Raw genomic sequence first — 13,301 nt, forward strand, 5'->3', positions numbered from 1 at the left:
CGAATCGTCACATGGCGCTGGCCTGTGGCAGAGGTACTATGCTAGCTGGCTGCCGGCCGCATGGAACTCTGGGTAGGAGAGTGAACCCTCCACTGTAGAACATACCCTCAAACCCCTCCACTGTATAACATACCCTCCAACCCCTCCACTATTGAACATACCCTCAAAGCTTCCATCTTCTTCTTTCTGGCTTCCTGTTCACTTTGACCACTTGGTGGCTACAGTCAGAAGTAGACAACTTCATTCAGTGTCATTTCCTTACATAGGTTTGTTTGTTAGCGACACACTCGACAATATTCCAGAACAATATTCCAGAAGGCTGTCACTGAGCTTGACTACCTGATCGATTTGGTCACCTCTTACAACTAGCATATATTGCAAGACTATCCTAAGCTGGAATCCCCACCGGGTCCTCTCTCTGATGTACTTGCAACACAGTCATCAGTGTAAGAATCATCCACACCTTTCTTAAAACTAAATTGTGTATGACTGATATGCTAATCACTACATCACAGGGGTCAAGGTGCCATGACTTACTATAGTACAGTTCATGCACAATGCATCATAATACATGGACAAGGGGTGTCACGAATCACTGATGCATCAATGCATCACAAGTTTACACTTGATGTTTACGATACACAATGTGCCAAACATGACCCTTGTATCTGTTCACCATTGATCCTGTATCAATTCTGAAAATTTAAATATCAATAAAGTTTCAGAATGACACAGATTGTAAGAAAATTCCAAGTCCGATTTTTTAATACTATCAGAGCAAGCTAGTCATGTTAGCTTGGCCACATGAAGCAAGGAGAATATAATCCATAAACGGTGCAATTTCAGTATTGTGATGCATATAATTTTGCATCGCATTAGTACTCAAGTATCGTGTTATGTAATGAAGCATGAAGCATATCAGCATGCCCTAAACTTTGCCGAAATGGTGTAACTCACAAAAACATGTAGGGTGCTGATAATTCCAATGATCATTGAAGCATGCAGTAGGCGTAACGTGACACCCCAACCATTTAAAGCCGATATGTATCATGTGCAGCCGTGCAGACAGGATGTGCTACTCTGACACACAGTCAAAACTACATGAAGCATAAATTGTGCAGCTCAATCATATCACAATTTATCACAAAGCAAAACACATAACAACCTTTGATAAGTTTGCCTTACAAAGTTTACAGATCAGCTAAAATATATGAGTCTTGCACAACAAACACAACACCAAAGAGAGAGAAGCAGAGACAGGGACTGACAAACATAGGGTTGTTTGTTTGTTTGTTTGTTTGTCTGGAACATAAATAATATTGCAATACATATCGTTGGAAACGTGTTTTGCAGTATGCTTGTATACCGGTATACCGTGCAGTCCAACACTCCAGTATGTCTTATGAGATTTGTTTGTTTGTTTGTTTAATGCCGTACTCAGCAATATGACAGGGGTCGGTAAATAATCGAGTCTGGACCAGATAATCCAGCGATTGACAACAACAGCATCGATCCACGCAATTGGGATCGATGACATGCATCAACCAAGTCAGCGAGCCTGACCACCCGATCCCGTTAGTTGCCTCTTACGACAAGTATAGTCGCCTTTTAGGGCAAGCATGGGTTGAAGACCTATTCTACCCCAGATCTTCACAGGCCTACCTAGAGACAGGGAAACAATGACGGACAGAAGAAAAGACAGAGAAACAGACAAAGAAACAGAAGACATCTAGAGAAACACAGAGACAGAAAGAGAAACAGAAACAGAGACACAGAGACAGAAACAAAGAGATAACCAGACCTGTTCTTCTTTTCCCTGCATCTTCCGGCGTTCCCGCATGTTCTGTTCCCGGATCTGCCTCAGCTTCTCCAGGTACTCCTGAAGCAGTCGGGGCGTTCTCAATACATACATGTCAGAGCTCCAGATAAGCTTTTGGTGTTGTGGGTATTTTACCCATGCATTTTAAAATCATTGGTTATCAGTAATTCTATCTGGGTATTCAAATTTCTGTTACCCACTAGTTTTTACACATGTGGGTATTTAAGTTAAATATTTAAAAACACTATTCATCTAGTCCCTGCAAACTGGTGTCGTGTGGGTTCGAGAGCTTTATAGGACTCAAAAATACCACGATACTTCCACAAGAAAGTGTGATGGCAAATGATCATGATGTAACTGTCATCGTGGAGTTTGGCAAGGTTGATGGAATGCCCGTATATAATTTCAAAATAAGTTACTGATTTGCTTATCGAATACGCAGTGTTACTTCACAATATTTTGATGATACGCACAAGTTTGATTTTTGTAGCGTATCTGTAATGTTCGTTGCGTGTTTGATATGCTTGGATTTTATTTTACTACGTATTTCTGCATTTCTGATGCGTATTTTACGCAGATACGCAGCTTATCTGGAGCTCTGCATGTATATCAATGCTACACAAACTACACTTTTTCTATGGCTTAAGCTGAGTTTTTCGGCTCAAGGTTGAGTGAACACTCCCAGACACAGCATCATCGCATGGTATCAACTTTTCAGTTGTATCATTTTCAGTTTTATTGTTTTTTCAGCATCTCAGCAACTCATAATAAAAAGATCACAAACATGTGTAAGGTGTTGATAATAACAAAGATTATAATGCCTGGGATCTGGGAGTGAAACCCATGATGGATCCTGGCATGACTAAGGGGCATAACTCTGTACATTGAGTTGTGTCAATGGGCCACTCATGCCGTCATCATATTTCAACAGCAACCCATGACAGAAGACAGCCAATCACCACTCACCTGTTCCTCTCTGTTCCTGGCATTGGCAGCACCACCACCTGGTTTACCGCCCTCTGGCAACAGAAATAGTCCACAGTCAAAGAACAGGTGAAAAAACCCTCACCTCAACACATCAGTGTCCTTGTAACCCTTGTCTCATCGACTGCCTCTGTGGTCTAGTGGTAGAGCGTCCGCCCGGAGAGCAGAAGGTCCGGGGTTCGACCCCCGGCCGCGTCATACCAAAAGACGTTAAAAGATGGTACTTGTTGTTACCCTGTCTGGCGCTCGGCATTAAGGGGCTAAAACAAGGACTGGTTGCCTCGGAGTTAGTATACTGTGTCTAAGTGGGGTATTCATGTTAAACTGCAGCATGGTATCTCAGTGTGGTAGCACTATAAATCAGCATCAGTCCAGACTAGCACAAGCAGCCAAACACACACACGTGCATGCACGTCGCTATATAAGTGCAATAATCTTGGACGTGACGTTAAACCCCATTTCACCTTTGTCTCATCATGAACAAACTACATAACGATTTGTGGTGTTAAACCTGTTTTTCAACTGCCTAACTTGTATTTGCCCACACTACAACCACCCATACCCAACTCCCAACCCCCAACTGGCTACAGATCTGCCTGTTTCTTGACATTTACAAATGTGACATCACACCACGACTTTGCCATCCCTGCTAACATCATCACATACAGGGTGTGGATCATTGCAATCTCATTAAAATCAGATCTTAGTTCTTGCTACCGCTAAACAAAGATCTGAAGACATCCCAGTAGGGGTCACGTCAGAACGACCTTTTATCCGACCAATCAGTGCGTCGCTTACCAGATTATGAAAGTGACAGTCGGAATGTGATTTCTAATCATGCAGTCTCGAAAACTTTATCATGGGGTATTCCAAACGATAGTTATGGGTTTAATGACTGAATCCTTACAATCTAGACCATCTATTAGCCATTCGAGAATGTGTTTTTGTGAGAATTTGTCAAAATATGTTTGTAGATATTCAAAGCGTGGTCGCCAATTTGAAATTTGTGCTGTAAAGCACGAGAAAGCTGCCTTCTGATTGGTCATTCCATTGGTCGGTAAAAAATTCGCGCAAGGTCGGTCTGACGTGACCCATAATGGGATGTCCTCAGATCTTTGTTTAACGGTAGCGAGAACTAAGATCTGATTTTAATGAGATTTGGATAATTGCAGTCATTGTCTGAGACTTACTTGCAGAGCCCGGTCGAGAAATAGGGGTAGCCGGAGGGGTGTACTGGAAGTGAAGAAGTACATACTTAACACATGGAACAGGTGAAAACACCCCCTACAGATACACTGACATCATAATGCTCCAGGAATCTTATGATACTCAGGCCGATTCTAAATCCCACTTTAGGACATATCAATATTACAGGTACTCATAGAGAGATATGGAAACACTGGTGATAAAAACCAGAATCATTATTTCAAAGTGGAACTGAGTATTAACTACCCACTGGACATGGAACCATTCATTTGAGAAATCTACCAGTTCATCTTTACAAAACGATGCATTCCTAAACCTGCCAAACATCGGACAACTCTATACTTTAGTGATGACTACACACCCCATACATCTGTGCGTGCCCCCTCTGTTTGTTTAAAGCCGCTGCTCTCTTCCTGTTGATAAAGTCCTCAGCAAGTCTAGCTCTCTCGGAGGCCTGTGCTGCAGCACGTCTGAAACCCCATATTCAAAATACATCACAACTTGGTATATAATTCATAAACAAATTATTTTTTGCAATTTCTTGTTTGACAATATTTTCAGTATGTTCAACTGGATAATATCAAAATTCAACAGCAATATTCCTCCTGTAAGACACTAGCCTGTAAATAATCAAGTCTGGATCAGATAAACCAGTGACTGATATGGTGAGTGAGTGCATTGGGTTTAACGCTGCTTTTTACAGTATTTCAGTTATATCACTGCATGTCAGCTTAATGTTGGAGGAAAGCCTCGACGTTTACCACTTCTGTGAAACCCATGAGCAAGGGTATGATGCTGACAAACCTAGAAACATAATTGGGGCAAGCCAGGATTCGGACCCACAATCATAGGTTTCTGGCATGCCCAAGGGACACAACTCTGCACAGCAATTGCTTCGCCTTAGACGACTGGGCCACCCGTAAGCCTGACTAAGAAAGCGTACGATGAAATGCAATCAACCAAATCACCAAGCCTGACACCAGATTAATTTAGTCGTCACTACAGCAAGCCAGAATCCCACAGGGGAAACAGACAAGCACATACATTGAAACATTGGAACAGGCACCTGTATTCTAGTATGTAATAACTAGAGCAAACACAAGACTGCAAGTACCTGTTTTCCTCAGCCTGCTTCACATGATTGTTGACGACATTGGGTCCTCGCTGTAACGCCCGGTTGATGTAGTCTCGATCGGCCTTGTTCTGACCATACTGCTGACCTGGCCTAGGTGCTGCCATGTAGTTCCCTAAAGCAGGCATCATGATAGAAAACACTAGCACAGGCAAGACATTATCACTAGTGCATGACAGAATTGGGTTCAATACGGAATTGGGTTCAGTACAGAATCGGGGTCAATACAGAAATGGGTTCAATACAGAAATGGATTCAATACAGAATTTGGTTCAATACAGAACTGGGTTCAATACAGAATCGGGTTCAATACAGAATCGGGGTCAATACAGAAATGGGTTCAATACAGAACTGGGTTCAAAACAGAACTGGATTCAATACAGAATTTGGTTCAATACAGAATTGGGTTCAATACAGAATTGGGTTCAGTACAGAATTGGTTTCAAAACAGAATTTGTTTCAAAAGAGAATCGGGTTCAATACAGAACTTGGTTCGAAACAGAATCGGGTTCAATACAGAATTGGTTTCAAAACAGAATCGGGTTCAATACAAATTCGGGTTCAATACAGAACTGGGTTCAATACAGAACTGGATTCAAAACAGTACTGGTTTCAATACAGAACTTGGTTCAATACAGAACTGGATTCAAATCAGTACTGGTTTCAATACAGAATTGGATTCAAAACAGTACTGGTTTCAATACAGAACTGGGTTCAATACAGAACTGGATTCAAATCAGTACTGGTTTCAATACAGAATTGGATTCAAAACAGTACTGGTTTCAATACAGAACTGGGTTCAATACAGAACTGGATTCAAATCAGTACTGGTTTCAATACAGAATTGGATTCAATACAGAATTGGGTTCAATACAGAATTGGGTTCAATACAGAACTGGGTTCAGTACAGAATCGGGTTCAATACAGAACTGGGTTCAATACAGAACTGGGTTCAATACAGAATCAGGTTCAATACAGAATTGGGTTCAGTACAGAATTGATTTCAAAACAGAATTAGGTTCAGTACAGAATTGGTTTCAATACAGAATTGGGTTCAGTACAGAATTGGGTTCAGTACAGAATTGGTTTCAAAACAGAATTGGTTTTAAAAGAGAATCGGGTTCAATACAGAACTGGGTTCAAAACAGAATCGGGTTCAATACAGAATTGGGTTCAGTACAGAATTGGGTTCAATACAGAACTGGGTTCAGTACAGAATTGGTTTCAAAACAGAATTGGTTTCAAAAGAGAATCGGGTTCAATACAGAACTGGGTTCAATACAGAATTGGGTTCAATACATAATTGGGTTCAGTACAGAATTGGGTTCAGTACAGAATTGGTTTCAAAAGAGAATCGGGTTCAATACAGAACTGGGTTCAAAACAGAATCGGGTTCAATACAGAATTGGTTTCAAAACAGAATCGGGTTCAATACAGATTCGGGTTCAATACAGAACTGGGTTCAATACAGAACTGGATTCAAAACAGTACTGGTTTCAATAAAGAACTGGATTCAAAACAGTACTAGATTCAATACAGTACTGGTTTCAATACAGAATTGGATTCAATACAGAATTGGGTTCAAGACAGAACTGGGTTCAGTACAGAATCGGGTTCAATACAGAACTTGGTTCAGTACAGAATCGGGTTCAATACAGAACTGGGTTCAATACTGAATCGGGTTCAATACAGAATCGGGTTCAATACAGAACTGGGTTCAATACAGAATTGGGTTCAATACAGAATCGGGTTCAATACAGAATCGGGTTCAATACAGAATTGGGTTCAATACAGAATTGGGTTCAATACAGAACTGGGTTCAGTACAGAATCGGGTTCAATACAGAACTGGGTTCAGTACAGAATCGGGTTCAATACAGAACTGGGTTCAATACAGAACTGGGTTTACTCATGAACAGTATTTCAGGTATGTCACAACAGATCAGCTTCCATGCTCTATTCCGTCCTCCTCCCAGAGAGCACCCACCTGGATTCTGCCTCGGTGCTGGAACAGGAGGTGCCTCATGACCTCGGGCATTGCGTTCTCCCTTGATCCTGTTGAGGTAGTCGCTGTACTGGTCGTAGTTGCCTCGCTCCTTCAGGGGAACCTTGTTCTCCTCAGGGCCAACCACAGCAGGCTGGGGAAGAAAAGTCATGAAACAAGCCATGATGGTGCCTTAATGTCATTCAGGATCATATTATTCACTATCTCCTGAGTTACAACTTGTTCCTCATCAGGTACATGATTCAGCCTCAACAAGTGGATACCTGTTGGTCTGTACCAGGTGGATGAGTCTACATCAATCAACTCCAGTCTACACCAGTTATCTGCATCAGTCCACACCAGTTGCAGCAGTCGAAAACCAGTCTTAACCAGTCTACATCAGTGTTTACTAGTCTACACCGGTCTACACCAGTCTACACCGGCCAGTCTGCTAGAGATGGGTCTCTATCTATCAAGTTGGGCCAATGTACATCTATTTTTGTTGGTTAAAGTTTATACAGGACTTCTTGGAAAATTAAACAGTCTTCATACAACATGACATGTTTTACTTCGATTAATTACAATTATCAGTAACTTGCAAAAAAGCTTAAGGAAATTATCAGGACTTACCCTTGGCAGAGGTCTGGGGACAGGGTTAGGATTCTGAAATGCATTTGAAAGCAAATGCTAATTTTGATATCGATCCAATAAATGAGCAATTAGGGTATGTTGACTCACAGTCTGTCAGCTCATAGCTGAGAGTTACCTCTAGCGCTGAATTCTAGGTACCATTCACATTCAGACAGTATTCTACAGTGGAGCAATTTGCAGTGCAGAGTTGCATCCCTTAGCCATGTCAGGATCCTGTACTTCAAAATCTCACTTGACGCTTGAAAAGTTTCATATCTATATTTTCTGTTAATTTCATCTAATTCCGAGCGAGTAGTGAAGAAATATTGATTTAAATGTTTACATGCATTGAATGGTTTTATCAAGGAGAGCTCATTACGAAATTATTCCAGATGACATCAACATATTCTGGCTCAAGCAGTGTGTGAAATAAAACAATTTTCCAGACTGCCATCAGGACCCACAGACCACAGAAGCTGCAGGCCCTGACTAAATTCTTCAGGCCTTCATTAAAAAAAGCTTATTGTCACAAATGAATAGACATGTAAATTTACTACAGGTCTAAGGACCAAAACAAATTTGAAACAAGGTCCAAACCGGAGATCTACCTGCCTTGGGCCTATAGGCAGCCGCTTATTTCGAACTCTGTGTTCAAGGAATGTCAATGCAGGCCTTGAGGAACTGCTAACAGTTACAAAGAGTTCATGTGACTTACAGCTGGCGGGGGGTTGTTGTCATCAGAGCCGACTGAGTCAATGAGGCCCTTCCATCCCTCCTCTCGAGCCTTGTTCATGCGAGCCATCTGAAACATGCTCATCTGTCAGTCTACGCCATAGCATCATACCTCAATATGCATTTGTAATAACTCGCAATACCTCAACTACAAAGCAGCTAAGGAGACTCAAGGCAAGTTTGAATCCAAACCCCTTCCTACCCCTATTCACGTATAATACGCACTCGAGTGTTATATGCACCCTTTATCATTGGCAATTAAATTCTGGAAAAATATATCTGTCGTACATAAAAATTACAGGCTGTCAGCATAAAGCACGAAATTTATCTTTCAACTCTGTTTTTTTTTCACCAAAATAATATTCTAATAAGAGGCCCCTATTTCTAATTTTGAGAACGCCCTGGTTGCTTATTATGTTGAATAAGGTATATATATATATATATATTAGTCACAAGATCTAAGAAGCAGCATGAACATAACAAATTTTCAAACAAGATATATTTTCATAACCAACAAATAATATAAATTGTGTCATAAATTTTTATACTTTCATGAACAAGTATTTGTCATTTTGTACATCTTGGTGCTTTTCAAGGCTTTTCAAGTTTGACACAAAAAATCCCGATTTTTCAAGAGGGACCTTAAACCTAAGGCCTTTTCAAGCCTGTACGAACCTTGGAATCTGGTCTTTGAAAATACAGCACACTTGTTTGCAACCTCAACCTTTCTGATCTAGATTAATCTAGCAATGAATGTTTGTCCAAAGTTAACCCCTGATTTAATGCTGCTTTTAACAGAATCTTCAGTTGTACGATGTCATGCCAGCTTGATGCGGGAGGAAAACCTGAAGTGATGTTTGCCACTTCAGTGAAACCCACTAACACGGGTATGATGCTGGTTAGAATATCATCAGGGCAAAGCTTGATTTTCACTCCAAGATCACTGGTTTCTGGCTTGCCTGAGTGAAAAATTGCATCACCACAGATGAGCTCCCACATGCAGCCCCAGACACTGTATCAGTGTCACACAAAAGATATACTGAGATCTGCTAGCAACTTGCCTTCTGTCTCTCAACCAGGTCCTTGTGTTGTCTGGCATACATTTCCTGCTCCTGAAACAGAGGACATACATCATCACAGTGATAAAACAGCAGGGACAAGGTGGGTGGGTTGGTGAGTGGGTGAGTGGGTGAGTGGGTGAGTGAGTGAGTGAGTGAGTGAGTGAGTGAGTGAGTGAGTGAGTGAGTGAGTGAGTGAGTGAGTGGGCGAGTGGGTGGTTGGGTGGGTGAGTGAGTGAGTGAGTGAGTGAGTGAGTGAGTGAGTGAGTGAGTGAGTGGGTGGGTGGGTGGGTGAGTGAGTGAGTGAATGAGTGAGTGAGTGAGTGAGTGAGGGCACCACAAACGTCCTTCACATGTTGCACCCATGTGATTAATTGAACTTGGGTCTTCAATGACATATATATAAGAGGTCTCATGACATATATTCTAGCTAAGTTCAAATATTCCAAGCAAATAGAAAGTATTTTCATTCAAAATGGCTAAGATGTAACATCAGAGGAACATTAAGAATCGTTAGTCTTTGTATTGACCTGAGGCATCACATATTCCTCACTGGAGTCTCAACAGTCAGTGTGTGAAGAAAGCCAAAAAAACCAAACACATCAGGTGAAAAGCTACACCTATTTTTCCGAATGTGGAATTTGAAATCAGGTCGCCAGCATGACAAGCAGTTGCTTTATCCACTAGTCTGCTCTATCAATATCTACAAAGAAGTTAAAGAGAAGGAAATCCTACCCTCTTCTTCATGTCTTCTCGTCTCTTGTTTTCCTTCTGAACCAAGTCCTGTTTCCTCCTCTCCCAGTCCTACAACATGGCACACAACAACATGAGACTCAACAACATGACACACAATACAACATGAGACTCAACAACATGGCACACAACAACATGAGACTCAACAACATGACACACAATACAACATGAGACTCAACAACATGGCACACAACAACATGAGACTCAACAACATGACACACAACAACATGACACACAATACAACATGACACACAATACAACATGAGACTCAACAACATGGCACACAAAACATGACACACATCAACATGACACACAAAACAACATGACACACAAAACAACATGAGACTCAACAACATGGCACACAACAACATGAGACTCAACAACATGACACACAATACAACATGACACACAATACAACATGACACACAAAACATGACACACATCAACATGACACACAAAACAACATGACACACAAAACAACATGACACACAAAACAACATGACACAACAACAGTGACCACAACATTACCATTTTGGTATAAAGCAAGCTGTTACTGACAGCGGAAGAATTCATGAATATTTTGGTGGTCATCAGTCTGTGCCAAGTACTTTTGAATCTACCAGCCTGAACTTGTATTTTAGCATTATGTTCAATAGATCTTTAGTCTCAGTATTTACTTGATTCATGCTTCGGACTAGTGGCTAAACTGTTGTCAACTTGTGTAGTACCAAGTCACCCATTGTCCACCAAACTCCATAATTCCAGCCTAGTTTGGCAAGGGTGGAAATTGGACTTTTAGAGGCAGTTAACTTCCTTGCCTCGGGAAGATGCCATTTCATAACATTAGCCTTGTTAGATTCTGACAAGGGAAGGTACAACTCAAGACACACCTGCTGTCCTGGGATGATCTTTCCTCCACTGGCGTTCCTCTTCTTTAGGTCAGGTCTGGATAACATAGAAGCATGTGAGAGGTGACAGTTGCTTTAAAGTTTAAACAAAGGCTTTCAAGTTGAAATAATTGTGAATGTACTCAATGGCCATCAGATACCTGACAAGCACCATCAAAGTTCTCAACACCCCAATATTTTATTGTCTATTTCTAACAACATATACAAGCAAACCCTAAACATCAAATTGATACAATCCAAAATTGGAAAAGGGGTACACTCCTTAGAGCTGTGTCCTGGCTAAAAAATGTACTGCAATATATTGTGATATGTAGTGCGATATATTGGGAGTTAAAGTGTCTGACAGTGATTGACACTGACTGTACATTCAGATCCTGAAGTAAATATCACTCAGAGTGGTCAGTCAACACCGTTTTGTAGTCATGGATACAGGGGAGATAACAATGTGAGAGAAAAATCACTTTCACATTTCTGCTGTTTTGTCAATACATTTTGAAGGGAAACATCATTTGCGAATAATTTCTGTGTAGATTTTAAGTTAAAAAATACAAATAGTAATGAAACTTGTTATGCATTTTTACCCAATATACAGGAAAGCAGAAATTATGCAATATGTAAGGATGTCAAGGATACAGGGGAGATAACAAAGTAAGAAAATCATTTTGTCAAACCATTTCAAACAAAAGCATCAATCTTATGAATGAATTTCTCTGTATGTTTTAGGTTAAACAAAACAAATAATACCAAAACTTGTTATATGTTTTTACCCAATCTACTGGAACACAGAAATGATATTGCAATACATATCGTTGGAAACATGTATTGCAGTATGCTTGTATACCGGTAAACCGTGCAGTCCAACACTCCAGTATGTCATATGAGATTTGTTTGTTTGTTTAATGCCGCACTCAGCAATATTCCAGCTATATGACGGCGGTCTGTCCATAATCGATTCTGGACCAGACAATTTAGTGATTGATATCATGAGCATCGACACATGCAATTGGGATTCGAGGACATGCATCAACCAAGTCAGCGACCCTGACCACCCAATCCCGTTAGTTGTCTCTTACGACAAGCATAGTCGCCTTTTATGGCAAGCATGCGTTGCTGAAGACCTATTCTAACCTGGATCTTCACAGGGAGTGTCTTATGAGAGTAAATACAACAAACCAAGAAATCAGTACAACCAAGATACATGAGTATTCATCTTCCTAAAGCATGAACAATGACGAAGGGAAATGTACCGGACTTCCTTGGACTTCCGTGCTAGAGGAGCTCCGTACACAGCAGCCGGGTTGTACCGCCCTGCTGCGGAGCCAGGTCTGGGTGATGGAGCTGCCCTTTTCGGTCCGGCTGAAACAGTGTTCAAACAACAGACATATATCTTCCAAAAACATACAAGGAGTGAGTGAGTTTGGTTTTCGCCGCTTTTAGCAATATTCCAGCAATATGACGGCAGTGGACACCAGAAATGGGCTTCACAAATTGTACCCATGTCGGGAATTGGACCCAGGTCTTCAGTCTGACGAGTGAACACTTTAACCACAAGGCTACCTGACTGCCCCCCAAAACACACAAGTATCATTTTAACTCATTAGAATCTTCATTTAAACCATTTTAAAACAATATTAGACATATTATTCAAATGAAAATGTTATTCCATACTGAGTGTTGCTTAGGAACAATTATATGTAACAGTATCAAGTCTTATTACTTTCATTCACAGAAACAAATCACAGAATGATCACACAAGAATAACGTGATAATGCAAGGGCGGATCCAGCATTTCTAACAGGAAGGGGTCCAAAATATCACATTCTCTCTCAGACAATTTTGGCATACTACATTTGGTTTTCAAAAGAGATGTGTGTGTGTGCGTAGGAGGGCCTTCGGGATGTGCCTATGTATTGTACCCACCTGAGGCAGGTCTGGGGGGCGGGGGTAAGGCACGAGCTATCTTCTGTCCATGTAAAAGTGTGTGGCTGAACTCCTCTGCCATTTTCTGTGGGGAGAGAACAGAGATAAAACCAGCCAGTTAATGAACAGACATGAAACCAGCCAGTTAATGGTAAACAGGTTTTTTATCCCTTATG

General features: G+C 41.0%; 1 protein-coding gene across 4 annotated transcripts in view; it reads right to left on the reverse strand.

The window, feature by feature from the left end:
* LOC124113221 (serine/threonine-protein kinase Nek1-like) overlaps positions 1 to 13,301 on the reverse strand; it is a 94,295-nt gene that overhangs the window by 70,437 nt on the left and 10,557 nt on the right. For 3 of the 4 annotated variants that reach the window (XM_046473506.2, XM_046473505.2, XM_046473503.2), the window contains exons 13-26: positions 13,126 to 13,210; positions 12,453 to 12,561; positions 11,188 to 11,242; positions 10,280 to 10,348; positions 9,548 to 9,598; positions 8,470 to 8,556; positions 7,755 to 7,787; positions 7,128 to 7,278; positions 5,124 to 5,256; positions 4,371 to 4,479; positions 3,994 to 4,036; positions 2,786 to 2,838; positions 1,802 to 1,879; positions 162 to 218 (exon numbers count right to left, since the gene is read on the reverse strand). In XM_046473506.2, the coding sequence (XP_046329462.2) occupies positions 162 to 218; positions 1,802 to 1,879; positions 2,786 to 2,838; positions 3,994 to 4,036; positions 4,371 to 4,479; positions 5,124 to 5,256; positions 7,128 to 7,278; positions 7,755 to 7,787; positions 8,470 to 8,556; positions 9,548 to 9,598; positions 10,280 to 10,348; positions 11,188 to 11,242; positions 12,453 to 12,561; positions 13,126 to 13,210 (1,113 nt within the window). The remainder of the gene's footprint in view (positions 1 to 161; positions 219 to 1,801; positions 1,880 to 2,785; positions 2,839 to 3,993; positions 4,037 to 4,370; positions 4,480 to 5,123; positions 5,257 to 7,127; positions 7,279 to 7,754; positions 7,788 to 8,469; positions 8,557 to 9,547; positions 9,599 to 10,279; positions 10,349 to 11,187; positions 11,243 to 12,452; positions 12,562 to 13,125; positions 13,211 to 13,301) is intronic. The other variant, XM_046473504.2, reaches the window with a different exon arrangement.

This window comes from Haliotis rufescens, unplaced genomic scaffold (assembly GCF_023055435.1).
Source record: "Haliotis rufescens isolate VD_foot unplaced genomic scaffold, xgHalRufe1.0.p SCAF_7, whole genome shotgun sequence".
Taxonomy (NCBI): Eukaryota; Metazoa; Mollusca; class Gastropoda; order Lepetellida; family Haliotidae; genus Haliotis; species Haliotis rufescens.